General features: G+C 42.0%; 1 protein-coding gene and 1 long non-coding RNA gene across 2 annotated transcripts in view; one reads left to right on the top strand and one right to left on the bottom strand.

The window, feature by feature from the left end:
- Fam120c (family with sequence similarity 120 member C) overlaps positions 1-14,186 on the bottom strand; it is a 123,963-nt gene extending 109,777 nt beyond the window's left edge. Inside the window, exon 1 of the mRNA XM_021152990.3 lies at positions 13,143-14,186. Within this exon, the coding sequence (XP_021008649.1) occupies positions 13,143-13,829 (687 nt within the window). The 5' untranslated portion in view covers positions 13,830-14,186. The remainder of the gene's footprint in view (positions 1-13,142) is intronic.
- Positions 13,767-27,589, top strand: part of LOC110286719 (uncharacterized) — a 50,407-nt gene continuing 36,584 nt past the window's right edge. Inside the window, exons 1-3 of the long non-coding RNA XR_003835694.2 lie at positions 13,767-13,838; positions 23,742-23,819; positions 23,918-24,001. This is a non-coding gene — a long non-coding RNA (uncharacterized LOC110286719). The remainder of the gene's footprint in view (positions 13,839-23,741; positions 23,820-23,917; positions 24,002-27,589) is intronic.

Genomic DNA, 27,589 nt, shown 5'->3' on the forward strand with positions numbered 1-27,589 from the left:
CGGGGGGGGGGGGGGGGGGAGCATGGCGGTGTTATCTCAGGCCTCTGAGCCATCTCTATTAATTTTTAACTTCATACCAAACTGTACATTATTTCTGGACTTTTGTTCTATGGTCACTGCTTGTATATAAGATGGCTTTAATCAACCTTAAGTATATTTTAAGGCTCTGTGGAACATCAAAACCTTCATCTGTCCAGAATCACTAGCAGCCTGAAAGTAAGATGAAAGGTTCCAACTTGACCATGTCCTCCAGTGGGCAGATTCTAATACTAACTGTACCTGTACTCAGAAACATATTGCTCCAATATATTTTCATCTTAAAAACATTTTTTTCCATTTTTTGCCTGTTTTCTCCCTTTCTCTTTTTATATTAGTATTACCTCATTTTTAAATGGGAGTGGGTAGGGGAGTGGGGGGGGAGTGTATGGGGGGACTTTTGGGATAGCACTAGAAATGTAAATGAAGAAAATACCTAATTAAAAAATGTTTTTATTTCTATTATCAATTTTCCTTATTTTATGAGATTGTTTTAATTGCTTGCTCTTTTTTATCTCTACTTAATATTCATATGTTTCACTTTTCCTTTATTGTGTTTAACTTTGTCTTTTGAGAGTCCTATTCCTTTTGGTTTTGTTGTTGTTTGTTCTTCGAGACAGTGTTTTTCTGTGTAGCCCTGGCTGTCCTGGAACTCACTCTGTAGATCAGGCTGGCCTCGAACTCAGAAATCTGCCTGCCTCTGCCTCCCAAGTGCTGGGATTACAGGCGTGTGCCACCACGCCCGGCTAGAGTGTCCAATTCCTTATCCTTTACTGTTTGGTTTTTAATTTGATGCTATTAATTTTTTTATAAAGGTTTATTTACTTAATGTATGTGAGTACACTGTAGCTGTCTTCAGACACACCAGAAGAGAACATCAAACCCCATTGCAGATGGTTGTGAGCCACCATGTGGTTGCTGGGGGTTGATCTCAGGCCTCTGAGCCATCTCTATTAATTTTTAACTTCATACCAAACTGTACATTATTTCTGGACTTTTGTTCTAAGGCCACTGCTTGTATATAAAATGGCTTTAATCAACTTTACATGTATTTTAAATAATTACCTTATTTATTTATTTATTATTATTAGTGTGTATCTGTATGTAGGGGTCTGTGTGTGTGTATGTCTGTGTGTACATGCATTCTATGATATGTGTGTGGAGGTCAGAGGACAGCCTGTGGGAGTACTGGAGTCAGTTCTCCCCTTCCACCATGTGGATCCTGGAATTGAGCTCATGCTGTCAGGTTCACCAGCTTGGAAGTCCATCTTTTCAATCTGATTTTACTTGGCATTGTTACTATTATAGCAGTTTCTTTTCTCCTTTCTGAGTGGTACTGAAGACATAGCATGCAAGACATAGCTCCTTAAAAAGGTACCCAAATAAAACCATAAGCGACTGGGTGGTGGTGGCACATGACTTTAGTCCTAGCACTCTGGAGGCTAGTCCTAGCACAGGAAGATCTCTGTGAAGGCCAGCCTGATCTATAGAAAGAGTTCCAGGATATCCAGGGCTACACAGAGAAACTCTGTGTCATGAAGCAAGTCTTTAACAAATACAAAAGAATCAAGATAATCTGTTAGATTTTATCAGATCATAGTGTAACAAAACTAGAAACTGACAGAAAAAGAAACAGAAATTATACAAATGCATGGAGATTAAACAACACATTTTAGTTTGTACATTGAGTCTTGACATGGCCATCCTCTGCTACATATGTAGCTAGAGCCATGTGTACTCCTTGGTTGGTGTTTTAGTCCCTGGGAGCTCTTGTTTTAGTCCCTGGGAGCTCTGGGGGAGTCTTGGTTGGTTGATATTGTTCTTCTTCTTATGGGGTTGCAAACCCCTTCAACTCCTTCAGTCCTTTCTATGTAGAACCTACTATATCCTGGCATCTGCTACATACCCAGGCAGGCCTCAACTTCCGGGTAACCCTCTAGGCCCAACCTCTCAACTGCTGCAATTACAGACATCTAATACCTGGCTTAACAACACACTCTTGGATGATAACTGGATCATGGAAGAAATCACCGAGGAAATATTTTTTAAAACCTAGAATCAAATAAAAATTAAATATAACCCAGGGAACATACCAAAGGCAGGTCAGGTCTCTGACCTCTACATGTGCACTATGGCACATACGCATCCAGACACATACACAATAAATAATCATATAAATAAATATATCCATGTTAAAAATAAAAAGCTAAATCAAACTCCTAAGTCATGTGTATGAGATGTCAAAATTTTAAATGGTGAATAATCTTAACAGACCTCTAAAAAGCAACCAAACTGAAGCAGTAACAAGGAGTCTCCTCCTCTAAAACACCAAGACTGGACAGGGTTACAGACCAAGTCTGTCAGACTTTTGTTTTTAAACATTTATTTATTTATTTATTAATTATGTACACAGTATTTTGCCTGCATATATGCCTGTATGCCAGAAGAGGGCACCAGACCTCATTATAGATGGTTGTGATTACAGGGAACTGAACTCAGGACTTCTGGAAGAACAGTCAGTATTCTCAGTCTCTGAGCCATCTCTCCAGCCCCTCTGCCAGACTTTTAAGAAAAAATTAACACCGAAGATCTCCAAACTAAAATTTTAAAAATCAGTAAGAAATTCATTCTATGAAGGCAGTATTTCTGATGCCAAAACCACACAAAAACAACAAAAAAAAAGAAACTAAAGACCCAAGTCCTTCATGAACATAGATGGAAAATATTTTCTTTTTTATTTTTGTTTTGTTTTGTTTTTCCGAGACAGAGATGTAACAGCTGTGGCTGTCCTGGAACTTGCTCTGTAGGCCAAGCTGATCGCAAACTCACATAGATCCACCTGCCTCTCCTAGGATTAAAGTCATGCTCCACTACACTGCCAATACAAAATTTTTCAACAAAATACTTGCAGTCTGAATTCAACAACACATTTAAAAGATGCCACTGTAAACTGAGCATAGTGGTACACACCTTTAATCCCAGCACTTGGGAGGCAGAGGCAGGTAGATCTCTGTGAGTCCAGTCTGGTCTACAGAGTGAGTTCCAGGACAGCCAGAGATACACATTAAGATCCTGTCTTCATCCCCATAACCCCCACCAAAAAGAGATACCACTATCATCTTGGTTTCCTTCCAGGCATGCAAGAATGGTATAACATATACAAATCAATAAATGTAATATAGCACATAAACAGACTCAAGGATAGAAGTCACATGGTCATAAGAGATACAGAAAAGGCAACATCTTCATGCTAAAAACCCTGAAGAAACTATAAGCAGAAGAAACTAAAGCTCCATACAAAAATAACAAGATGTGCTTACAGACAAGAACCAGGTATGGCTGTCCTCTGAGAAGCTCTGTCAGCAACTGGACTGAGCTGGGGGACCCCAATGGAAGAGTGAGAGGAAGGGCTGAAGGAGCTGAGGGGGTTTGTAACCCCATAGGAAGATACAACAGTACCAACTAACTGGACCCCTCAGAGTTCTCAGAAGCTAAATCACCAACCAAAAAGTATACGAGGGCTGGCCCATGGCTCAGTGAAAGGGGAGGCGTTTGGTCCTGTGGAGACTTTGATGCCCCAGAGAAGGGAGATACTAGAGCAGTGAGGTGGGAGTGGGTGGGTGGGTGGGGGAGCATCCTCTTAGAGGCAAAGGAAAGAGAAAATAATGTAAAAAATTAAAATTAAAAAATCTCACCAAAGCCGGGCGTGGTGGCGCACGCCTTTAATCCCAGCACTCGGGAGGCAGAGGCAGGCGGATTTCTGAGTTCGAGGCCAGCCTGGTCTACAAAGTGAGCTCCAGGACAGCCAGGACTACACAGAGAAACCCTGTCTCAAAAAAAAAAAAAAAATCTCACCAAAATTATAACACATGGGAAAGTTTTAAAGTATTCGTTTTAAGATCAGGAACTAGTGTATGCAATGGTGTCATTAGCCTCTAAACGATGACACCATTGCATACACTAGCAAGCGTTTGCTGAAAGGACCCTGATATAGCTGTCTCTTGTGAGACTAGGCCGGGGCCTAGCAAACACAGAAGTGGATGCTCCCAGTCAGCTATTGGATGGATCACAGGGCCCCCAATGGAGGAGCTAGAGAAAGTATCCAAGGAGCTAAAGAGATCTGCAACCCTGTAGGTGCAACAACATTATGAACTAACCAGTACCCCGGAGCTCTTGACTCTAGCTGCATATGTATCAAAAGATGGCCTAGTCGGCCATCACTGGAAAGAGAGGCCCATTGGACTTGCAAACTTTATATGCCCCAGCCCCAGTACAGGGGAAAGCCAGGGCCAAAAAGTGGGAATGGATGGGTAGGGGAGCGGCGGGGGGCCGGGGGGGAGGGTATGGGGGACTTTTGGGATAGCATTGGAAATGTAATTGAGGAAAATACGTAATAAAAAAAATATATATATATATCAGGAACTAGACGATGGTGTTCCCACTATCTCTGCCCTTATCCAGAACACTTCAAGTCTTAGCCACAGCAATAAGGCAAAAGAAAAAAGCAAGTACAAACGGAAGAAGTTAAATTATCCCTATCTGAAAAGATTAAAGACACCATCGTAAAACTCTTAGATCTAATAAGCTTTCACTAAAGTAGGAAGATACAAAAACCAACATACAAGAATCAGTACTGTTTCTGTGTATTAGTGAACATTTTGAGAAAGAACTCCAGACAAAAATAAGAATAACAAATCTTATTCTCAATAGCCATTAAAACCACCTAGGAATAAATCTAACCAAGGAGGTGAAAGATCTCTTTAATAAAAAGTTTAGAATGCTGAAGAAAATGAAGACACTGGATGTTCATGAAAATGAAGACCACTCATGTTCATGGATTTACAGCATCAAGACTATGACAACTGGGCCTACAAAATGACTCACATAGTACAAGTGTAACACCAAGCTGTGGACTAGAATGTCCTGCCAAGCTTGCAGACTTCAGTTCCATCCCTATGACACAAATGGTGGAAGACTGACGCCGACGATTTGTTCTTTGGCCTACTAAGGTCAGCAAAATGGCTTAGCTTGATGACTTGAGTTTGATCCCCAGGACACACACAGTAGGAGAGAACTGACTCCCATAAGTTGTTCTCAGACTTCCACCCACATAGAAACACATGAAAGTAAACAAATGGTGTGTGTGTGTGTGTGTGTGTGTGTGTGTGTGTGTATGAAATGCAAGCAATCTACAGACCTGATTTAATGTAGTCCCTATAAAAATTCCAAAGGCATCCTTCATAGAGATAGGAAAAATTTTCTAAAACGAATATAGACCCATGAAGTCCAGGAATAGTCAAAGCAATGCCGATCAGTAAGAGTAATGCTGGAGGTATCACATTACCCTATTTCATGTTATACTACAAAGACAGAATAACAAATACAGCATAGTTTGGGCACAAAAACAAGACTAGTGGGATGGGATAAAACTCATGCAGCTACGGGCTCTTGATTCTTAACAAGGTACTAGAAACATTCATCAAAGAAAACAGTGGAAAAGCTGCATGGCCACAGATAGAAGAATGAAACTAGACCCCCATCTTTCACCCTGCAGAAAAATTAGCTCAAAATGATCAAAGAACTCAAGACCCAATATTTTGAAAGTGCTAAAAGGGGGTGGGGAGAAACAGAGTTTGGAAAACACTTCAAGAGATAAGTGTTTACAAGGATTTTTTCAAAGGTTCCAATATTTATGAAGGGACTGAAAGTGCTGCCAAATGACATTGCACAGAATTAACATTTCTGAACAAGAAGGGAACAGAGAGAAGAGTCAGCCTGTGGAATAGATGATCTTTGCAGCCATACATCTGATACGGACGGGATCAATACTAAGAGTATATTATAAAAGTAAAAAAATAAACATTTACCTCTTCCCCAATTATCTAGCAAATAAGCAATTGGCTATTGAGTAGATAATTCTAAAAATTACAAACAGCCAATAAATATCTAGAAAATGCTCATCCTTAGCTGTCAGGAAAACTACACTGAGACGACATTCTACTCTATTCAGAATGGCTATCACAAACACAACAAATAATAAAGGATATGGGTAAGGACAGAGCTGGGCATGGTGGCACATGCTCTTAACCCCAGCACTGTAGGCCTCTGTAGGGGGATCTCCATGAGTTCAAGGTCATCCTGGTCTACAACATATACTGAGTTACAAGCCAGCAAAGGCTACAGAGAGAGACCTGTCTCAAACAAAAAACAAATGTAACCTTGACCACCACCATCACCACCAAGGAACTTGGTAGAAATACATATTGTTTGAGCATGGTGGTACATGCCTTTAATTCCAGTACGATGGAGGTGGATAAGGATGCAGCAGGGAGGGGAAGAAGCCCAGACTGAGCATCAGCTGGTAGAGCACTTGCCTAGCATACACAAGGCCTTCAATTTGATCCCCAGCACCATATAAACCATGTGTGGCAGTGCAACACTTGGATTTCCAGTACTGGGGAGGCAGAGTTGGTGAGTTTACGTCAGGCAGAGCTATATAGCAAGATTCTTAAAAAAAAAAGTTGGGGAGAGGGAGGTCAAGGATATGCTTGGTTTATGTAAGAGTATGAGGCCAGCCTGAGCTACAATACACACACACACACACACACACACACACACAGTGAACTGTTGTATCCGTCTAGCAGGAATGTAAATTAGCCCAGTCAGTATTGAAATCAATATGGATGTTCATCAACTAACTAAACTAGAACTACTATATGATACAGCTATACCACTGTAAGTAATCTAAGTCAGCATACCAGACACCTGTACATACTGAAGCACTATTAAAGAAATGTTCATCAACAAATGAATGAAAAACAAACATGGTAGGTGAGTGTGTGTGTGTGTGTGTGTGTGGTGTACACACACACACAAGCATACAATGTAGTTTTACTCAGAAACAAGAACAAAATTATATCATTTTCAGGAAAATGCATGCAACGCAAGATTGGATTAAATTAAATAAGCCAGACTCAAAATACAAACATGTATTCTATCACATATTTTATATTTTAATATATGAATGTTATAAATATAAAATATTTAATATATTTAATATTATATTTAATATCTATAGGTATGCATGAGGCATGGAAGTAGAAAGGGGAATGTTTGGAGGAAGAGGACTAACAGGAAACAGGAAACAAAAGTAGGGAATGCCAGGCGTGGTGTCGCACGCCTTTAATCCCAGCACTTGGGAGGCAGAGGCAGGTAGATTTCTGAGTTTGAGGCCAGTCTGGTCTATAGAGTGAGTTCCAGGACAGCCAGGGCTACACAGAGAAACCCTGTCTCGACAAATCAAAAAAAAAAAAAAAAAAAAGTAGGGAATGAACAGGAGAAAAGAAAATCAAGTACCCCACATTTTCTTGCATATGTAGAACCAAAATTTTTAAAATTTATGACATGAAAGCTGTATGTATGCATGTATGTATTTGCACATATAAATACAAATGACATGAAACAGTATTATTTGGGAAGAAGCAGGGCAACAGCATGGGGCAAAGGGGGCAACGATGTGGGCAAATATGACAAAAATACAATGGTTTTTACATATGAACGGATTATAATGAAACCCAGTACTGTGTATGCCAACTAAAAAAGTCACTCAGGGCCTTCAAGACAGTACAGCTGGTAAAGGTCTAACAACCTGAGTTCCACTTCCAGACCCCACATGACGGAGAGAACTGACGTCCTCGGACATCCACACATGAACCATGGTACACTTGTGTCCATACATATTCACAAAAATACACATATACAGGTGTAACACAAATAAAGAAATGTAAGTGAATGTTGTAATGCTTTTAAAAGTGACAATAGAAGGTGAGGGAGAGGGCTTAGCAGGTTAATGCACTTGCCAAGTCCGCTGACCTGAATTCATTCCTGGGGACACACATGGTAGATGAGAACTGATTTATCCTCTGACCTTCACATGCACCCATTTTATATGCACCCACATACATCCATAGTCCCCACCCCACATAAAAAAACCTTTCAAGTAGCAACAGATTAAGGAAATAGTCTTGCCGGGCGTGGTGGCGCACGCCTTTAATCCCAGCACTCGGGAGGCAGAGGCAGGTGGATTTCTAAGTTCGAGGCCAGCCTGGTCTACAAAGTGAGTTCCAGGACAGCCAGAGCTATACAGAGAAACCCTGTCTTGAAAAACCAAAAAAAAAAAAAAAAGGAAATAGTCTTTTTCAAGAATAATGGTGGAAAGTAGCTAAGGATAATGGCTTAAGGGAAATAAGTAACACTGGTTTATAGTTTAAAGGTTATTATGAAATCAGAGATATAGCTCAAGGGAAGTGTACATGTGTGATTTCGGGCTTCACCGGTAGACAGACCGACAAACAAACACAAACACACACACACACACACACACACACACACCTCAATTATTTTACATAGAAACGGGTTGCTACTTCTGAATTCCTCAACATCACTGTATGACTCACTTGGCAATTAGCTAACACATTTGTCTTGTACTGGCAGGACTGTGGATTTCAGCACTGCTGGCACAAACGCAATGTTCAACAATTCTTACTGTTTCTTTGCACTGAGTCAAGAAAAGTACACAACCTTACCCAAAAATGTTCAAAAAAACAAAAAAGGAAATGTCATGGGATCCTTCAGAAGGACTAAGCAATAGAGATCTAAAAGCGATGGTTTTTATCTCTCACTTACCAGAGCCCACTCTGCCGCCAAAGAAAAGGACTGGACCTGGGTTTTGGTTCAGTGATACAGTATGTACCTACCGTGAAGAGGTACTAATCCACAGCACCAAAAATCTTTTTAAATCACTTCTTGTTTTTGGTTTGTTCGGTTGGTTTGGTTTGGTTTGGCTTTGGTCCTGGGGAGTAAACTTAATCTTCCTTGTTCAACAATGGGCTGTATCCCCAACCACCATTTTACCCTTTGCCCTTCAGTTCTTTAACTGTAAAACGGGGAGGAAATCTGTGAGGATTAAACAAGACACTGTGTTTAAAATGCATTTTATACCCAACTTGGTACTCAAGAAGTGACAGTGATTATTACTCTTATGATCATGTCCCATCTAGAAGAGCCTTGGACTTTTCAAGGGTCTGGAATGACAGGATTAGTAAAGAACCAGGAAGTACATCAGCATCTCCTTCCTGAAGGAGGAGAGCACAAACTGACACCTGCCTCTGGTCAGGTGTCTCAGGCTGCTTAGTCATGTACCACCAATATGATTTCTGCCGCAACCAAGCTTGCTTTCTCTTCAGTGATCCTCCTTTGAAAACCTATAGCTGGAAAGCAGAGTACTTTATGCACTGGTTAGCTTTTTGCTCTTTTACAATAACTATCCAATAAAGCTTCCATTCCCCTGCATCACACCACATTCTCTCCCCAGTCACAGTCTAAACCTACTTTAAGGTGCTCTGTTTCTGAGACTCTTTGGAACTTGTGAGGTAGTAAAATTTCTTGCTACTGGTTGTTTTCACGAACAAGTGTACTGAGTTATACCTATAACAAATGAAATTACAAAATCATGTCAAAACTAGACATCAAATATTTAATGAAGACCAAACTTGTCTAAAGCTAAACAGACAGCCCAGCACTTTATCAAGTATTTAATCCTGCCACTTCTATGTTCTCTATTAAAAATGAAAATGAGACTAGAAATAATGGCTCCTCCTGCCTTCTTTAACTATAAAGAACAAAACCAAGGAATAATGGAGATCCAGTTTTTGTTCTGAAACACTAATATTCAAACAAAAGAAATGCTACGCATGCAATTCACCCATGTGAAAAATTGCCACCTTCAAGACAGACCACAGCTCTGAAAAGGCAAGGAACAGTTATTGACCCATACCCTTGCATGCCTGTGCCACAAGCCAAGACATTCTTCATTACTCCAACAACAAAAGTCACTGATCACAGCCAAAAGAACTCACTGAGAATATCAACGCTATTTTTATATTTCTGGAATCAGTTTTAAGTCATAGTTTACTTTTTTTTTTTTTTTTTTGCTTTATTTTGCGTGTGCTCACAGAATCCAGAATAGAGTATCAGCTCTCCAGAGCTAGAGTTACAGACAGTTGTGGGAAACTGAACTCAGATTCTCTGCTCTTCACTTTTGTTTTGTGACACGTGTCTCAGTGTGGAGTTCAGAACTGCCTCAGGCTCTATAAATACTGGGACAAGATGTGTGTCATCATGCCTATTACACCAAACCATTTTAGAAGTCACTCCTACTGTCTCTTAGGATCTATCTTTTATGGATTGCTGGGATATTTACTTATAGATGGTGTCTATATTACCAGGTTGACCTCAAACTCTAAGGCTTGAGCCATGCTCCTGCCTCAGCTTCCTGAGTATGTAGAATTACACAGGCATACAGGAATGCCCATAACCACTGTTGAGATTTTTTTTTTTTTAAATGAGACTGCACCATGTAAAATCTTGTGATCTCAGCACTTGAGAAATGGGAGGCAGGGGAATGAGGAAGAATTTAAGTTCAGCCTTGGCTATATATCAAATTCAAGGATAGCCTGGATGACATGAGAACTTGCCTCAAAAAAAAAAACTGTGCTAGATATGCTAAACATATTTAATGACAAAATATATTTATAGTTGGTTCTCAAATTTCTTGACTGGCGGAGAATATGAATAAACCACAAACCAATAATGTTCCTCTCTCCTGCCAACCAGCAATCAAAACCTATTCAGAAAAAATATTTGTAAATATGCTATAAATAAACAATAACCTACTCAGAGCACATAGACAGGCTGCTTTAGGTCCTCATGCCCTTATCCAGTGTAGTAGTCTCACACCTCTTCATGGTTAATCTGTAAAGGTACTCCGGAGTTTACTCACTAAGAAATTATACCATACTCCCTGTAAATAGGCTACATTTTTCACCATGAGCAATTTTTGCACAGAATATCTGGAATTGTGTTTTCAGTCCTTATGAAACCCTGATCTACTGGAGAGCCAGCCCTTCCTTAGGAATTTTCTGCACGAAGCCCAGTACTTACCCTACTGCAAGCACTCAGTAAAGGAATAACACAAATGAATAAACCAAACCTGTTTTTATTCAGGTGCCAATGAGATATTTCTTCCAGTGTGGAAATAATCTGATCCCAGTGCCTCTTTAGAAAGATTCATCTTTGAACACAGCTATTAAGAGTGCAAGCTATGGAATCAGATTGCATGGACATCAAGTCCAGAATCTCAGCTCTATCATTTATTACTACATCATCTCTGGACAAGTGTGTAAAGCTCCTGGGTCTGACTTTCCCCATTTGGAAAATGGGGGTCATACTGCTTCATGAGTTGCTGTAAAGATCCAATGAGAATTTTAAAGCACTTAAGGGCTGCAGATGGAAAAACAATTAGTACCGCCCTTCCCCAGCACCACCCTCAGCCCCCTCAAAAAAAGACAGGAAAACCCTGCCCCACTAACATAGTCATCACTACTGCCAACAGTCAAGCTGCCAGTAATAGCAGGATAAAAAAATAACAGGGTAAAAAAAAAAAAAAGTCCTTAAAGCCTGGGTGGTGCCATTGAAAACAACTTGGAAGGAAAGCCTGTAAGTGAATCTGCTTTAAAATGTTCAGTCAGGAGAACAGGCAAGTGGGGTTTTGTTACAGTTATATTTTAAGTTAGCTCATGATTAGATTTTTTTGCATGCATGGTGTCAGGAGATTGAAGCAAGGGCCTCCTGGTTAGTAAGGACACTACCACTGAGCTATGCCCCCAGCCCATTAATGGCTCGTCAAATTTAAAAAGGCACAAATTTGGTGCTGAGTCCTGTATATGTAGCATAGTAGGATTCTAGTCACATTCTATAACCATTGCAAACTTCTCTATGTAGCAGATCTTTCGGTCTCTGTTCCCTCCTTACCCCACCAGCTGCCACCTGTTTTGTTTCAGAATCCCCAAATCCCCAATCCTGAAAGGACATTCCCCCCAAAACTCTGGTTAGAAAAATGGGTTTGCAGTGTCTTCCCACCTAACCCTGTAACGCTTTTCTTTTCCTTCTTCCTGCCTACCTCCTTACTTCTCAAGCCTTGCTATTCTCTACACGTAGGAACTTGAAACCTAAGAGTATGGGAAAGCAACAGCGTAATAGCAGTGGTGCCAAGACCCGGGGAAGCTGCCAAGCTTTTCCCCAGGCTCCATAGGCAGTGGCTCAACTACTCAGAGGCTGGCCTTCGGTTTAAACCCATGGAGCCTCATGAACTTGGTGTATCTTTTTGCCTCTGCCCGATTGCTTCAACCTCTTTAATTAAAAACCTCCTCCAAAACCCGTGAACCATTCAGATCTAGCCCGTTCTCCAAGTCTATCTTTTTCAGGAAGTTTCCCTAGACCATTTTAACCCACAGATTATCACCCCACCCACCTACCCAAACTGGTAACTTACTGACCAGAAAACAGAATCACCATGCATATTTACACCAGCAAGTAAATGTTGCGCATTTGATCTTTCAAAGCCAAGAATGGCGTCTTGGGGTTTTTGAAAGCCCCTCCCCGCACCACCACCACCACCACCACCCCACCCCCACCCCCCACACCGTCTTTGAAACCCCCTACTGAGCGTGTTCATCTTCCTGAATAGTAACTCAATCAGTGAATTGTTTGGGCTAAGGCGTGCCAAGATAAAAGCATGTTAAAATGAAAAGGACTCAATGGATGGGTAAAAAAGTACTAGGTGTCAAATGGGGGAAAATTATAGAACAAAGGTGTTCGACTAACATCAGTTTTATTTGCCATGGAGTTGAAAACAGATATAGGGGAGGGAATGTCAACTGGAAAATGAAGAAAAAACATATTTCAGTTTGAGGGGGATGATAGCAAGAGAAACATGAAGCCCGGAGAAATTTTGAGTCAATTCTGCTAGAACCAACAGGTAGGCCAATTGTGTGAGTAAAGGGGGTTACCGGGATGGCATAGCTAGAGATACAATCATGTAGGTAAGGGAATTAATAGGCCATATGACGGGGGCACGAGGGGATAAAATGGTCGCCAGTAAGTTAACTGACTGAGTGGGTGGCAGGTAGGTCGGTGAATGGTTAGGTGTTTAGTCTGGAAGGAACAGGTGTGGGGCATTTCATTTAAAAATCTAACCCCTCCCTCACCTTGACCCGGAAGCGGATGAGTGCTAGCCTCACGCAGTGGCTCAGACAGGCAGGTGGCAGGAACCAGGCCCGCGGTGGAGGGGTGCCCTTGTTGCCCACGTGTCCCACGATCAGTTGCGCAGTCTGCCGCTCCGCCTGGCACCGACGGCCCCACTCGGCCAGTCGGTCCTTCCCCAGGCCCCCAGGGAACATGACCACCAGCTCCAGGCCGTCTCCGCCCGGATAGGCACAAGCCTGGCACAGCGCTGACAAGTAGCCCAGCATGGCATTCCACTGGCCGCCACAAACCCAATCCGTCTGGTAGCCACCATAGAGCCGCGGCAGCGCCGAGCCCGCGTCTACCAATACCCGAGCCCCAGGCAGCGGAGGGGGCGGCGGCGGATGCAGCCCTGGCGGCGCTTGGCCATGGTGGTGGAAATGGTGAGCAGGGTGATGGTGCCGAGACGGCCCCGCGCCCCCGGAGTAAGCACCAAAGGCAGCGGGCGGGAGCGGCGGCGGCGGCAGAGGAGCAGAGCCCCTGGTGATGCGTGGAGCCCCTGGCGCTAGGGCTGCTGGCGGCAGCTGGCGGTGCAGGTGCTGCTGCTGCTGCTGGCGCGAGACGGTGCGCGCGAGTTTGAGGAGGTCCACAGGCACCACAGCCCCGGGACAGCGCTTCTCCAGGAACTCTTGGAAGCCCTGGACGCCCATGCTTCCTCCGTGGGTAACAGGAACAGCGGCTGCGCAAGCGGGCCAGTCGGCGATCCCCGCGCGAAGCTGGAGGCGGGCGCGTGCGCACTCCGCGGGGGGTAGGGGCGAGGGGGGCGGAGAGAGGGTTTGAGAACGGGAGGGGCGAGGGAACGTGGGCGGGGAGGGGAGGAGACCACAGACTGGGTGCGGGTGGAGAGCAGAGGTGAGGCTGACCAGACTCAGAAGAGGCTGGGAAGATAAAAGCGATGACAAAGTCGTAGTCACTCCTCTTTTCCCGTTCCCCTCCGCTGCTCTTCTTCACCGCTTCAAAGGGGGTGAAGCCTCTGCCTTCCACCTCCGGGAGCCATGTTGCCTCGTCTTCTCTGTGATACTCGCTTTCTAGCTGGGGGAGGGGTACAGGGGCGGGGCGGATGAGCATCCTGGGAGTTGTAGTCTTTTCCCGGATGGCCTCAGGATGCAGTCTTAGAACCAGGGGATCACGCCTGTCAGGCCTTGATGTTCATAGTGTCAGAAGAAGCGGGCCAAGAACATGTGTGTATAGGATTTGTACCAGAACTCCTAGTATCCAACCGAGTTGCCTCAGGATATTATACCACCATGCCCAGGGAAAGAAATGGAGATGATGCATCATGGGAAAGGAAGTACTGTGGATTAGTAGAATTTGGCCAAAGTGAGCTAAAGTTCCCTGAAAGGGAGAAATTTCCCTTCCATTGAAAAGATGATATGCACAACTTTTAATGAATGGAAAAGAACACATATGAAACATAAAAACCGCTAACATTTCTATATCAATCCACTTGTTTTTAGCTACTGTCATACTTTGAAGAGTTGTCCCCCTTACAAATGGTAAAACATTTACTTAAGACAGTGAATGCATAGACAAAATGAAATTGACTATAATTTGCCTCAGGATCTCTGGTCAGGGAGATTAAACACCCACTCAAATTCAACTACAACTTGGACCTTATTGGTACTCACTAAGCTATGCCATATGGTTAGGGGATTTTTTTGTTTGTTTGTTTTCCAACCTAGTAAATTTGCCCATGTGGGAACAATTCAAAATAGCTGCAAAGGTTCTAATTTGATCACAGTCTTTTGAAAAGTATATTTCAGCATGCTTCTCCAATGAAATCCATGTAGAGTCTGTCTTCTGTCAAGTTTTAGGGCCCATTCCTTCAGCCAGACTACAGCAGAAAACAAGATCTGCAGTGCAGGGTAGTTGTATCTATCTGGCTTGGAATTTACAGAACATAAAAGAGCAGAACCCCAGGAATGACATCAGAATGGTTCGATAGGATGAAACCAAAAACAGGTTGCAAATTCCAGACCGGGGTTTGTCATAAGAGTAGTAGATCCAGAATAGCAGGGATGGGAGACAACATCAAAGTGGGGGGTAGCGGGGGGAGGGTATAGGGGACTTTTGGGATAGCATTTGAAATGTAAATGAAGAAAATAGCTAATAAAAATTATTTTTGAAAAAAAAGGGAAAGGCAATAGCTTGAAGGGATGAAAGATGAAGAGAATAGATGTTTTTAGTAAACTGTGCTTACTAGAGAGTTTGTCCAGCACCCCTTTCCTAAAAATTAGCCCTCTCGTTGTTAACTTGATAAGATTACTGCAAAAACTGTTGTCTTAGGCATGGTGGTATGTGCCTGAAATCTTAGTACTCAGGATGTTGACATGGGACAGTCACCTTAAGTTCTAGGCCAGCCTAGGCTACCCAGTGATTTCAAAGAACCAAGGAAGTAAATAAATCCTATCATGTTCACATTTGCTTGTAATGCCATATTTTAACTGAGTGTGTTGGCTTACATCTATAAACCCAGCATTCAGAAGGTCAAGGCAGGAGGATTGCCACAACTTTGAAATTATTATTTTCCAGGTCAGCCTGAGATAAGAACTAAACAAAACAAACAGTAAAGAAAAAAAGTAAGTCCCAACAACAACAAAAATAATTGGATTATAAGCCACTTAATGAAACTGTTAGCCACAAGTGAGATACCTTTAGATGAAAACCCTTTATTATTCTACCTTCAAATCATCCTGTCTGGGTTGGTGGGATGGCTCTCTGGTTAAAATGCTTGCTTTTGCAAGCATGAGGACCTGGATTCAATTCTCAGAGACCACACCAAAAAGCCAGGCTCAAAGTAGTACATTTGTAATCCCAGGGCTGGGGAAGGAGAGCCAAGTGGATTTCTGGGACCCAGTGGCCAAGCAACCTAGTCTAATTGGTGAGTTCCAGGCCAATAAGAGACAATGTCTTAAAAACTGAGGTGGAAGATTCCTGAAGAATGATATGCAAATTTTGTCCTCTGGCTTTCATGGGCACACATATGAACACACCAAGACACACAAGTGTACCTGTGCACACTTACAAAATGTCCTTTCCATTATTTTCAGCTGTGATACAAGCTGAGATTTCACAGATGTACTCTTCTTCCTCGTTTTAACAGTAACAGCCTGTGAACTTGAGCTAAGTATGTCTAAAATGTGCATCTTACCCTCTTAAATGATGGTCTTATAAGCAGCATACTTGGGACTGTGCAAGGCCTATCCAATCCCAGCTTCTTGGTACATCTATCTGTCATTTCTCCATTCTCCATTGCCCTGGTCAAGGCAATCCCAAAGCCATGCTGGTTGAGACACTCCTTAACTGCTTTAAGTAATAGATCTTTCTCCACTCTTTCATGTCTTGGCTGTGCTTGTTTTAGCCTTTTGCACTCACCAAGATGTGAGCTCATTACATTTGGTTACAAAGAGAATAATCAGTCAGAAATGAGGTGTGGCAAATTACAAGCCCAAAATACACGGAACTGATACAGGTGGAATCTTCTAGCATCCATTGATGGGAAGGGAGTTGACACATTTTGTAAGATATGGCAGTGAACCAGTTAATTACAGTTCCTGGAACTCAAAAGAAAAGCCCTGGAGCTGGGTGTGAAGTTCAGTGGTAGAATCCTTCCCTGGCTTCTATTCCTCAGGACCACAAACAAACAAAAACAAACTGAGCTTTGATTGCTGCAGGCAGAAATCCCTGGGCCCTGCTGACTTGCAGCAAAAATGTCAGACCCACTTTATGGATTTCACTGATTAAGAAACTGGCACCAGCAAATAATTATTTACACATGTATAAGGAATAGTAACTCCTCATGGTACCACCTTTGCCAAAAGTGCTGATTTCCCATCAATGAATCCAACTAGATTTTAAGAAGCAAGTGAACATCCATCCCCAAGGCAGATCAGGACGGGGCGGGGGGGGAAGATTTCACAGTATTAAGCTCAGCTCAGCTTACTATCTCCTACTGGATCTCTGATCAAGGGGATCTTGAGCAGAATGACAGAGAGAATAAGCCAAATACTTAGTGCTAAGAAAAAGAAGCTGCAACAACTTAGTATGTGCAGGACAAGGAGTTAGATCCCCAGCACTGGAAAAAAAAGGAAGAGAAAGGAGACCAACAACAAGATTTTTACTACCTGTTATTAATACTTGCTACTGGGACATCTCCCAACATGAAACCAATAGGCCTTCAATTGAAGACTTAGAAAAATTTCATCAGTAGAAAATCATGTCTAGTGAATCATGATTGTAATGGACCACCCAGAGTAGCAATTCTGGAGCAGCACATCACAGTACCTGTTCTGAACAGAATCATTTCAAGCCTCACCCTGTATTTTCAACATTGGAAACACTGAGTGTAAGACCAGAAATCCATGATTTTAGTAGTGTTGAAGATGAAGCCCGAAAATGTTGAAGTACTATAAACAGTGTACACACTACTGATGGTAAGGGAAAGAGATAAGCTTTGTTCTTTCTTGCACAGACATGAGTGGGAGAATGGGGAAATATGAGAGGAAATAGGATGGGGGCAAAATAGCATCAAGGTAGTAAAAAAAATTACAGAGAACTGATCAATATAAATGTGATTAGGCCAAATGTGCACGCTGGCTGACAATTAGATTTCTCTCCTATCAACACAGAGACAGAGAAACAGAGGCCCTATTGTTCCTGGCAATTAGGTTTCCAAGGAATGTCTCACAGGTCCTTCAGAAAGACATCCTGAACTGGAGGAAAGATACACATGTCTCTAAGGAACAGAAGGATTAACAAGTATAAGTTTCCTTTAGTTAATGTTCTACAGTGAATCAGTTATGGGGTACAATGAACTGAATTATTTTGATAACCCCATTTCTCCTGAACGGCACACTGCATTCTCCTGGTGATTTGACCTTAGATTGCTCACAGCCTTGTTAAGTAGGTCAAATCTCCTAATGCAGGGGTATGAAAGAAGTGTAGTGGTACATTTTGCAGACCCCTCTAGCCATCTGAGAAATTTAAACACATTTTCAAATCTAAGGACCTCACTTTGAGTATAACCCTGACCTAAATACAAACTGGTTAAGCAAGGAAATAATAAGAAAGGGACTCCCATAAGTTTTTTTCCGCTATACCCATCCAGGTGAAAAGGGTAGATACATCCTCAGATGTAGTGATGGATCAATGTGCGACTTTTACTTCCCTAAAAGGGAATTTTGATGGTGTTTATTTGTAGACTGTTACATATTAATCTGTTGGTGGAAGGCACATTTATCAGATTTCTAGATTACAAGGAGCCACATTTTATTGAAACTGAACTAGAGGAAGAAAGGATGTGTCCGTGTGATGCCATTATATATGGATTAGTAGAGTTGCTTATGATTTGCAGCTATCCATGGGTTTTGTTTGAGTAGGCATGCTTCTTATTGTATATACAATGGAATTGCACACATGTTTATAGAACAATTACCTATTGGATTGTCTCTGTGCAGTCCTTTCCTACCACCCTCTCTACTTCATTATTTTGGCTGTAAGAGACCCCCTTTCATGTTCTTTCCCAGAGAATTTGGGATAGATTTAAAGAAGGAGAAGTGAAAAATCCCAGGTATATCGCAATACCTGCTTCATTTGTTCCTAAGGCCCATTTGTGTTATCTATCCCTGGATTTTGTGAAGCCTCCATCTTTTTGAATTCCCTTCTTGCTAAAACTTGTTCAAATTTGCTTTCTTTACTTATACATAAAAGCTTTAACATGCATCTGCAATCCAGGGGAAACTACAGTCTATCTTCTATTGCTATTCTATGGCCATAGGGAATGTAGAGATGGCAGAAGTCAAAGCTCTGGAACCAGGAGGAGGTGTGTTCTGGATGCAAGACCTGGGTTTCAATACCACTTTAGCTTCTTACTAGGGAGACAACTATAACAAGTTACATAGCTGCTTGGAATCTCACTGCATCTATGAAATAGAGATTCAATAATGTATTCAGTGAGTTTAATACCACTACAAGAATAGACACTGGAAGAAAGTAGGTGTTTTTGTGGTGGTCATTGGACCAATTCATTTATCCAAGTTTACTTACAGGAGCATGGGTGACTGTCATGCAGCTGTGCCACGGAGGTATCTCCCTCTATGCAGCCATTGTTAACAAGCTTTTGTATCCTTGAGAAGGGGTGCAGCCTCATATGCCTCCCTACTTGCTATGAGATACTCTAATTGATGATGGCAACCATCATGTCTAGCCTGGAGGAAACAGTCCCAGTGTAACCAATTAACTCATTTCCAGAATCTCTGAGCTCAGGAGAGTTTGTGAGGTTTCCTACTGCACCTTTCAAAGACAGCCCCTTCACGTGGGTCACTAGGAGTTCCCTTCCCTTGGAGCATTCTGTACGCCTTTCATCTGGCTGACAGGCTTGTAGTGATGACAGGGACGTTAGAACTGCATGCTTTTCTCCACTGGAGAAACCACTTCTATTCCTTTTTCAAGATCCAGCTTAAAAGTGGCCTCATGTATTTGTTTAATTCTCTTCCTTTACATAATCCTAGGCCTAGAAAATGCTGGCACATGGCTACTATTTTGTGTTCACTGTGTACTTACCTGGGGGTATTCTCAAAATCAGAGAGAATTATCACAGGCCTTTAGTCTCTAATGTTTAGGACTCATAACATTACAAAAAGATGTTCAAGTGAAAGAAAAGGAACAGAGTGCACACCAATCCCTTCTTCTAAGTTATGAAACCTCCTGCCATATGTTTGCTCCCAGACAGTTTGCTCTCCAGAGGCTCAGAGAGGGTCCACAGCCTGCCTAGATAGTCTATCTTCTATTGCTGAAGAGGAAGCTTAAACTCCCCATGGTGTGGCTGGATTGCAGATAGGAGAAGACTTCCTAGAGGACAGCAATAAATAGAAATGAGTGACATTAGCCTTGTGCGCTAGAACAGGGAAAGCCCTCTACTGAAGGAAACCCTGGGCTTGGCGCCAATGACAGGAATAGGACACACGGAGGCTACCAAGAATGGTGCCCCGTACAAAAGGTCAGCCGCTTGTGCAGCATTACACAGAGGGCCTGAGAAGCAGCAACCCTCCAAGAGCCTGGGAGGGGGACTTGCTTAAAACTTCCCAGGCCAGCAGAGAAAAAAACCTGATGTCACCTGGCAGAAGACAGCCCAAAAACTAAAACAAAACCAGACTAGGACAGACAAGCTGATGAGACAAATCCCGAAGCAGAACCTAGAGGATGTGATGTAAGAGCTGCCACTTAATATGGATGGGACAGAACTGACTTCTAGAGGCTGTCAAAGGTTGTCCTTTCACCTTCACACATGCACTGTGGCACACATTTGAAAGTGCATGTGCACATTACAAATAAATGTTGTTTTTAAATGGCTTTTACTAAGACAGAAATGCAAATTCCTGTTGTCACTCAGCATGTGAATTTGAAGTGGAGCTATAACCCTTACTCCTTTCTGGTGAGGTAGAAGCAGAGAATCCAATTCATGGCAAGCAATGCCTTCCAGGGGGTCTCTCTGGGCAGAAAGTGGCCTTAACGTGAGCCTAGAGCATCTAAGGACTTGGGGAACTGAGAAGGATGATGTCTTAGTTAGGATTTGTATTTCTGTGAAGAAGCACCAGGACTTTTATCAGGAAAACATTTAATTGGGGCTGCCTTACAGTTCAGAGATTTAGTCCATTATCATCATGGCAGGAAGCATGGTGGCATGCAGGCAGACATGGTGCTGGAGAAGGAACTAGAATTCTACATTTGGATCAGTAAGCAGCAGGAAGAAACAGTGGAGCTGGGCTTTTGAAACCTCAGAGCCTGCCCCCCAGTGACGACATACTTCTTCCAACAAGGGTACACCTCCTAATTGTGCCACTCCCTATGAGCCTATGGGGGCCATTTAAACCATCACAAAGAAGAAAGTTTACTCGAGCTTGTTATTTATTTCCAGATTTTGTGGGACTTTGAGACCCCATTCCCAAAATGTCTCTCTAGTTCTTCATGCACATTTGTGTCCTGGTGACTGGTAATGTGGTACCTGCTGCCTCCTGCTACAGTCCAAGGTAGAATCAATCAGTAGGTGGATGCTCTCAGAAAGTATGATCCACATGTTGGCACCCATGCTGGCAGTAGATATCTAGTGAACAGGATTTTAAGCACACTTACTAGTGGAGGAGGCATACTCAGCAAAGGAGTCGTATGTAGAAGATACCACACACTTCACTTCCCCAAGGACTATTCCATAGCATTGACCAGTGAGCTGGCATTGGCCAGGTGTAGGAACTTATTTCTTCACAGACAGCACACTGTAGGACTTACAGTGCAGACTATCAGGAACAGTACCAACTTAGCCTGGCATACCATACCACATCTGTTCCTAGGATAATGACAACTATCTTGACTAGGCTAAGAGGGTCTCTTCTTAGCAGGGGTGGCAGCTGGCATGCTTGGTCATGAGCTGCACTTGCCTATGCAGGTAGAAGGAAATTTGGGTGTAGATGGCTACTATGAAAACAGGTAGTTTGGTCAGGCTGGACAGGGCAGACACGGTCAGATATAAGAAGTTAAAAGGGGGCACAGTGTGTGAGCAGCAGCTCAGGCCACAGAAGTGGCCAGGCACCCAGGAGATGGAGACCAGTCTTGGAAATTTAGTGATATTTTCTTAAATACTAATTAGACAGATAAGGCAAAGACCATTGTTTTAAATTTTGTTTTAAAAGATTAATTTCTGCATCTCTCTCTCTCTCTCTCTCTCTCTCTCTCTCTCTCTCTCTCTGTGTGTGTGTGTGTGTGTGTGAGTGTATGGGCATGTGTGCATAGGTGTATGTCCATGTGTATGTGAATGTATGGGCATGTGTGCATGGGTGTATGTGTGTCCATCTGTGTGAGTGTATGCATTTGTCCATAGATGTAAGTGTATCCGTGTGTGTGAGTGTATGTGCATGTGTTCAAAGGTGTCTGTGTGTCTATGTGCACAGGCCTCTTGGCTTGGTTTGATACTAGCAAGTTCCAATAGTGCTCTTTCTTGTCTTAGACCCCTCAGAGGTGGGGTTATAGGCATTTGTGAGGATTCCTGGCTTGTCACATGGGAGCTGGGATCTGAACTCTGTTTGCTGTGACTGCAGAGCACATGCTCTTAACTACTCTAGGCCCCTAAATCCTCATTTTTTAACTGTGAAAGATACTACATAGCAACATATTTTTTTTCTTTCTTTTTGAGACAAGGTATCACACTGTACCTCAGCATGGACCGAAACTCATGCTATAGCCAAGGCTGACCTCAAACTCCATGCTATCCTCCTTCCTTAGCCTCCCATATGCTAGAATTACAGGCATGAAGTACCACACACAACTAACCATTGATAGATGTATGGTTCAATGCTGCTAAGCACACTCTTTGGCGGTATAACCAAAACACTATTTTTAAAATATACAAAGCACTCCCCAGGTAGTTCTCAGACACTCAGGGCTGAGAGGCAGCGAGCTGCACTGAATGGAGGTGTTTGTCAATATTAAATTCCTGAGGACAGTTCCTCTTCTGAAACACATAATGGGTACCAATCCCACCTAATGCTAACTTTGCTGTAAGCCTTCCCTCCCTCCATCTCAATTCAGGCTCCTATCATCATCTCTGTTATTTTCCTTTATTCCTGTCTTGAAATCCTATCTAAGACCCATCAAACTCTATAACCACAGATCTGATTCTGTTAGCTCATTATTTTATCTGGTGGTGTTCATTAATGCTGATGCATTTCAAATGGATTATGTGTTGGTCTTACCTCCCAACTTAATTGCTTTTCCATCTGACCGACATTTTTATTACATTACCTGACACCCTTTGGGGGCTCAGAAAATTGTACACCAAATTATGACACTTTAATGTTCTGAATACTTTGAACTAAATGGAAGGCATAAGAAGCAGCCTCAGGGGTGAAATATGCCTGTGATTTTGACCTTCCCTTTTTAACCCCAGTCCTCTTTCTGCCTCAGAAAGGAACTGTAGAAAACAGTTATAGAAACTGAAGCCCTCCCATCCCAAAGCAAGCCAATAAACCCAGAAAGGTCATTCCTTCTTTTCTCCCCTCTTCTTTAAGAACCTTCATTCTCAAGGGTCCTGTTGAGTGTTAAAACTACATGGGTTCTGTATTCTGTATTCTGTATTCTGGAGTAAGAAGTAAGAGATGGCTCAGTGGTTAGGGGCACTGGCTGTTCTTCCAGAAGACCGAGGTTTATTTCTCAGCATCTGCATGACAGCTCACAACTGTCTGTAACTCCTGTTCTAGGTGATCTGACACAGACACACTAAATAATGATTTTTTTTCTAAGTTGGATCTTCAGCTTTACATAAAACTCCAACGAGCTGAGTGTGGCAGTGCCTGCCTTTAATTCTAGTACTTGGGAAGCAGAGGCAGGGTGAATTTGAGGCTAACCTAGTCTACAGAATGAGCTTCAGGCCAGGCAGAGCTACAGAGTGAGTTCTTGTCTCAAGCTTAAATACATAAACAAATACAACATTGGTGACATTGACTTGTTACAACTTTGCTAATCTTTCTTTCCTCCCCTCCCTCTCTTTCTTTTATTCATTTATTTTTTTGCAGTGCTCAGGGTGGAGCTTGGAGCTACATCCATAGCCCTACGTGCCTCTTCCAAGATGAGATGACTTGGGACACTTTCAGGTGACATGTCCATGAGGTGCTACCCATCTCTAGTTCCAGGAGTGTCCATTGTGACCCTGCTAAGTGATTTGACATATCACCCTTTTTGACCTCTACAGTCTCTGGCATCCAATACCTGTGATGTGCCTCAAGGCCTGCTGATGAGATTCTGGGACAAGCAACCAAAAGCCAGCAAAGAAAAGGTAAGAGAGTCTTGAGGTTTGTTTGGTGGGCTTTTTAAGATACGGTCTTATCTCTAGCACACAATGGTTAGGAACTCACTATGTAGCCTAGGGCAGGTTCACAATCCTCAGTCCTAACCTTGGTCTCTCAAGTGCTTAGAGTATTTATCAGCAAGGGCCACCATGTCTGGCTGTAGGCTGTTTGAGAGAGAACTACTGGGCTCAAGCAGGGCTGGATCTTCCTTGCCCACTTTGAGAACTCCATGTGTGGCCATGGTGTAGTAGTTTAAATTGTATTCATAATGAATAAACTGACTGGCATACTCTCTGTGTCTGATTTCTTCCCTTTTGGATAATGTGAAACTTCACTAGCCTTTTGGTAAGCTTAAGTTCTTCCCCATATCTGCTCCACTCCAACCCGTTCTTCCAATGCACTGCTGCTCCTCTTCTGCTCCTCTTCTGTTCTTCACCATCTTTGCTTTTCTACCGACTTCTCTTGAATCTCTGATTATATTCTACTTCAAGTCCCTAGCTTCTCTGCTTTGTAGTCAAGGGATGGAAAAGCAAAGATCAAACATCAAGGAAGAAGTTCAGCTTCTATTTTCAAAGTTGAACCTTATCCTATGACCATCTATGTAACACACTGGAGAGAATCCTGATGATGTCACGTTGCTCTCTTAGCCATTCTAAATCCTCCTTGGATGGGATGTACCTTAGATTCTCTCTTGGAAAAATCTTACAAATTTTTTTAGAGGCTTTGAGACATATTTTCTTCAAGTACTTCTCCAGAACATGATATTCATCTTCTGAAAACACAAACTTCAGGGGGAAAATTCTCAGATAAAAAGGAGGACAGAAGAAAAGAAGCAAGTTTAATATTGTAGTTCCCATACACTAGGGCCCATTGTTAAGTTATTTTCTTTGGTAAGTAAAATATTATTGAAAAGAAATTAGGCCGGGCGTGGTGGTGCACACCTTTAATTCCAACACTCAGGAGACAGAGACAGGTGGATTTCTGAGTTTGAGGCCAGCCTGGTCTACAAAGTGAGTTCCAGGACAGCCAGGGCTATACAGAGAAACCCTGTCTCAAAAAAACGAAAAAAAAAAAAAAAAAGAAAGAAATTAGTTTCTTTGTTTCTATGATGTTTTTCATACTTGTCTGACTTGCCAGCAACAACCAAACCAAACAAGTAAAACATATGGATAGTTTTTTTCAATGTCTCATAAAATTCACAAATAATTCAAGCATAACTAAGAAAACTGAGGAGCTGGGGTTGTAGCACACATGGTAAAGTACTTGCCTAGCATGCATGAAGTTCTGATTTCCATCCCTCATATCTCATAAACAGTGGGTGGTGGTGGTGTGTGCCTATAACCTCTGTGCTTGGGTGGTAGATCAGACACTCAAGCTCATCTTCAGCTACATAGTGTGATTGAGGGCCAGCGTGGAGACCTTGTCTAAAATTATAATGAAACTAAATGAGACAGAAATGGGATATTTATAGATGATTATTTAAATAATATTTGTGTTTTACAGTCCATATCTACTTGAACATAGTTTCAAAAATCTTTTGATAATTTGAGTTGGAAAACTTAAAAGAAAAATTATGTGGTGAAAGGTTTAAATGTATAGATGAACTATAATGCTAAAATAGTAAGCTTGAGTTTTAGTTTATATACTTTGGGATGTTTATCTTTTTATTTTATTTTATTGTTGAAATTATAATTCGAGGGGTTGAGGGGTTCAAGACAGGGTTCCTCTGTATAGCCTTGACTATCCTGGAACTCACTCTGTAAACCAGGCTGGTCTCAGACCCAAAGATCTGCCTACCTCTGCCTCTCAAGTACCCAGGATTAAAGGCTTTGGGTGTGTGTGTGTCCTATTTATGTATTTATTTTTAAAATTTATTTATTTATTCACTTCACATCCCAATATCAGTCCCCCTTGAAGCTCTTCCCTGCATTCCCCCTCCCTTTCTCCTATGTATATTTTAAGTTTTTATATGCATTGGTATGCATGTCTGTATGAGGGTATCCAATTCCCTGGAACTGGAGATAGGGCTGGTTATGAGCCACCATGTGGGCACTGGGAATTGAACCTGGGTCTTCTGGAAGAGCAACCAGTGCTCTTAACCATTGAATAGTCTCTCCAGGCCCTGGCATGTTTGTTTATACAGTACAGTGAAACTAAACATGTAAGCATGTTCATGAATATGAAAAATCATTTCTAGAAGTTATGAACTGGAAAATACAAATAAAAGGCAATTCCTACCGTTTCCTAGTTTTCATTAGGATTTAAAGTTATGTAGTGGCAAAAATTATAATTAACATGTAATTTTTTTTTGGTTTTTTGAGACAGGGTTTCTCTGTGTAGCCCTGGCTATCCTGGAACTCACTCTGTAGACCAGGCTGGCCTTGAACAATTAACATGTAATTAAACTACTGAAAATTATAAAAGATATAACTCTGTGCAAGACAAATAAGCTGTTTTATAAAGAAAGGTATATAGTCAGGCTGTGTTGGCACACACCTTTAATTCCAGCACTCCAGAGCTGGGCAGGCAGATCTCTGTGAGTTTGAGGCTAGCCTGGAGTTCAGAATGAGTTCCAGGACAGCCAGGGCTACACAGAGAAACCCTATCTTGAAAAGCAAAAACAAAAGTTATAAAGATATATTTCATTAACAAGAAAAAAGAAAACCTGAGGATACTTTTAAAAGAGTTATGGAAATATGTTGTGTGGCCCAAGATGGCTGAAATTGGATGTAGTTTTATTAAACTCAACATTATAAAAAGGATTTATTTTAGTATCAATAGTTAGATGTAGTTTTATAATGTTTTATTAAAATCAGCATTATAAAATTTTAGTATTAATAGTCTGTAATATGTACTGTGAGTGTATGTATGTGTAAGTTCTTGTGATGGGGTGAGGACACACACACACACACACACACAAACACATGTTAGAGGACAACTGCTGTTCCTCTGTCAGACAAGGTCTCTTTACTTTTGCACACTCCATATAGCCTGCCTGGAGCTTCGCATCTTCCAGTTGGGGGCATTGGGAGCTTTGCAGATATGCCCTACTTAGGAATGCTTGTCTGTGGGCTCTAGAGATCTGAACTTGTCCTCAGGCATGCATAGCAAGAATGCCTGGCCCCAGGCCCAAATTACTTACTTCTCATACTAATAAAGTTTATTTGGAAGTGTAAACTAAAGGTCTCCCCAAAGTGTGACACCAGCACGAACACTTCTCAGGGTTTACTGGTTGGAGCTTCGTGATTGTGGAGAATTGGAATGTTGCAGATCCAGAGCCAAATTATCCTGGGCTATCTTTTGTCCCCATAATAGTCATTCATTGTTTACCACTCTGACAAAAACAAGAAACAACAAAAACTCAAAACAATAACAAAACCTCTTTCTAAAAAACATAAAACCAAAATCAAACCTGTTGGAATGCATTTTTTAGCAGACTACTGACGTCCACTATTCCCCAAACTAGAAATGTTAACAGAGAGGCATTCATTGCATGCCTATGGTCCCAGCACAAAGAAGACTAAAATGGGATGATGTTGTGGGTAGGAAGTGGACTTCAGGACAGTATGGAGTAC

This window comes from Mus caroli, unplaced genomic scaffold, assembly GCF_978045245.1.
Source record: "Mus caroli unplaced genomic scaffold, Mus_caroli_1 scaffold_5, whole genome shotgun sequence".
Taxonomy (NCBI): domain Eukaryota; kingdom Metazoa; phylum Chordata; class Mammalia; order Rodentia; family Muridae; genus Mus; species Mus caroli.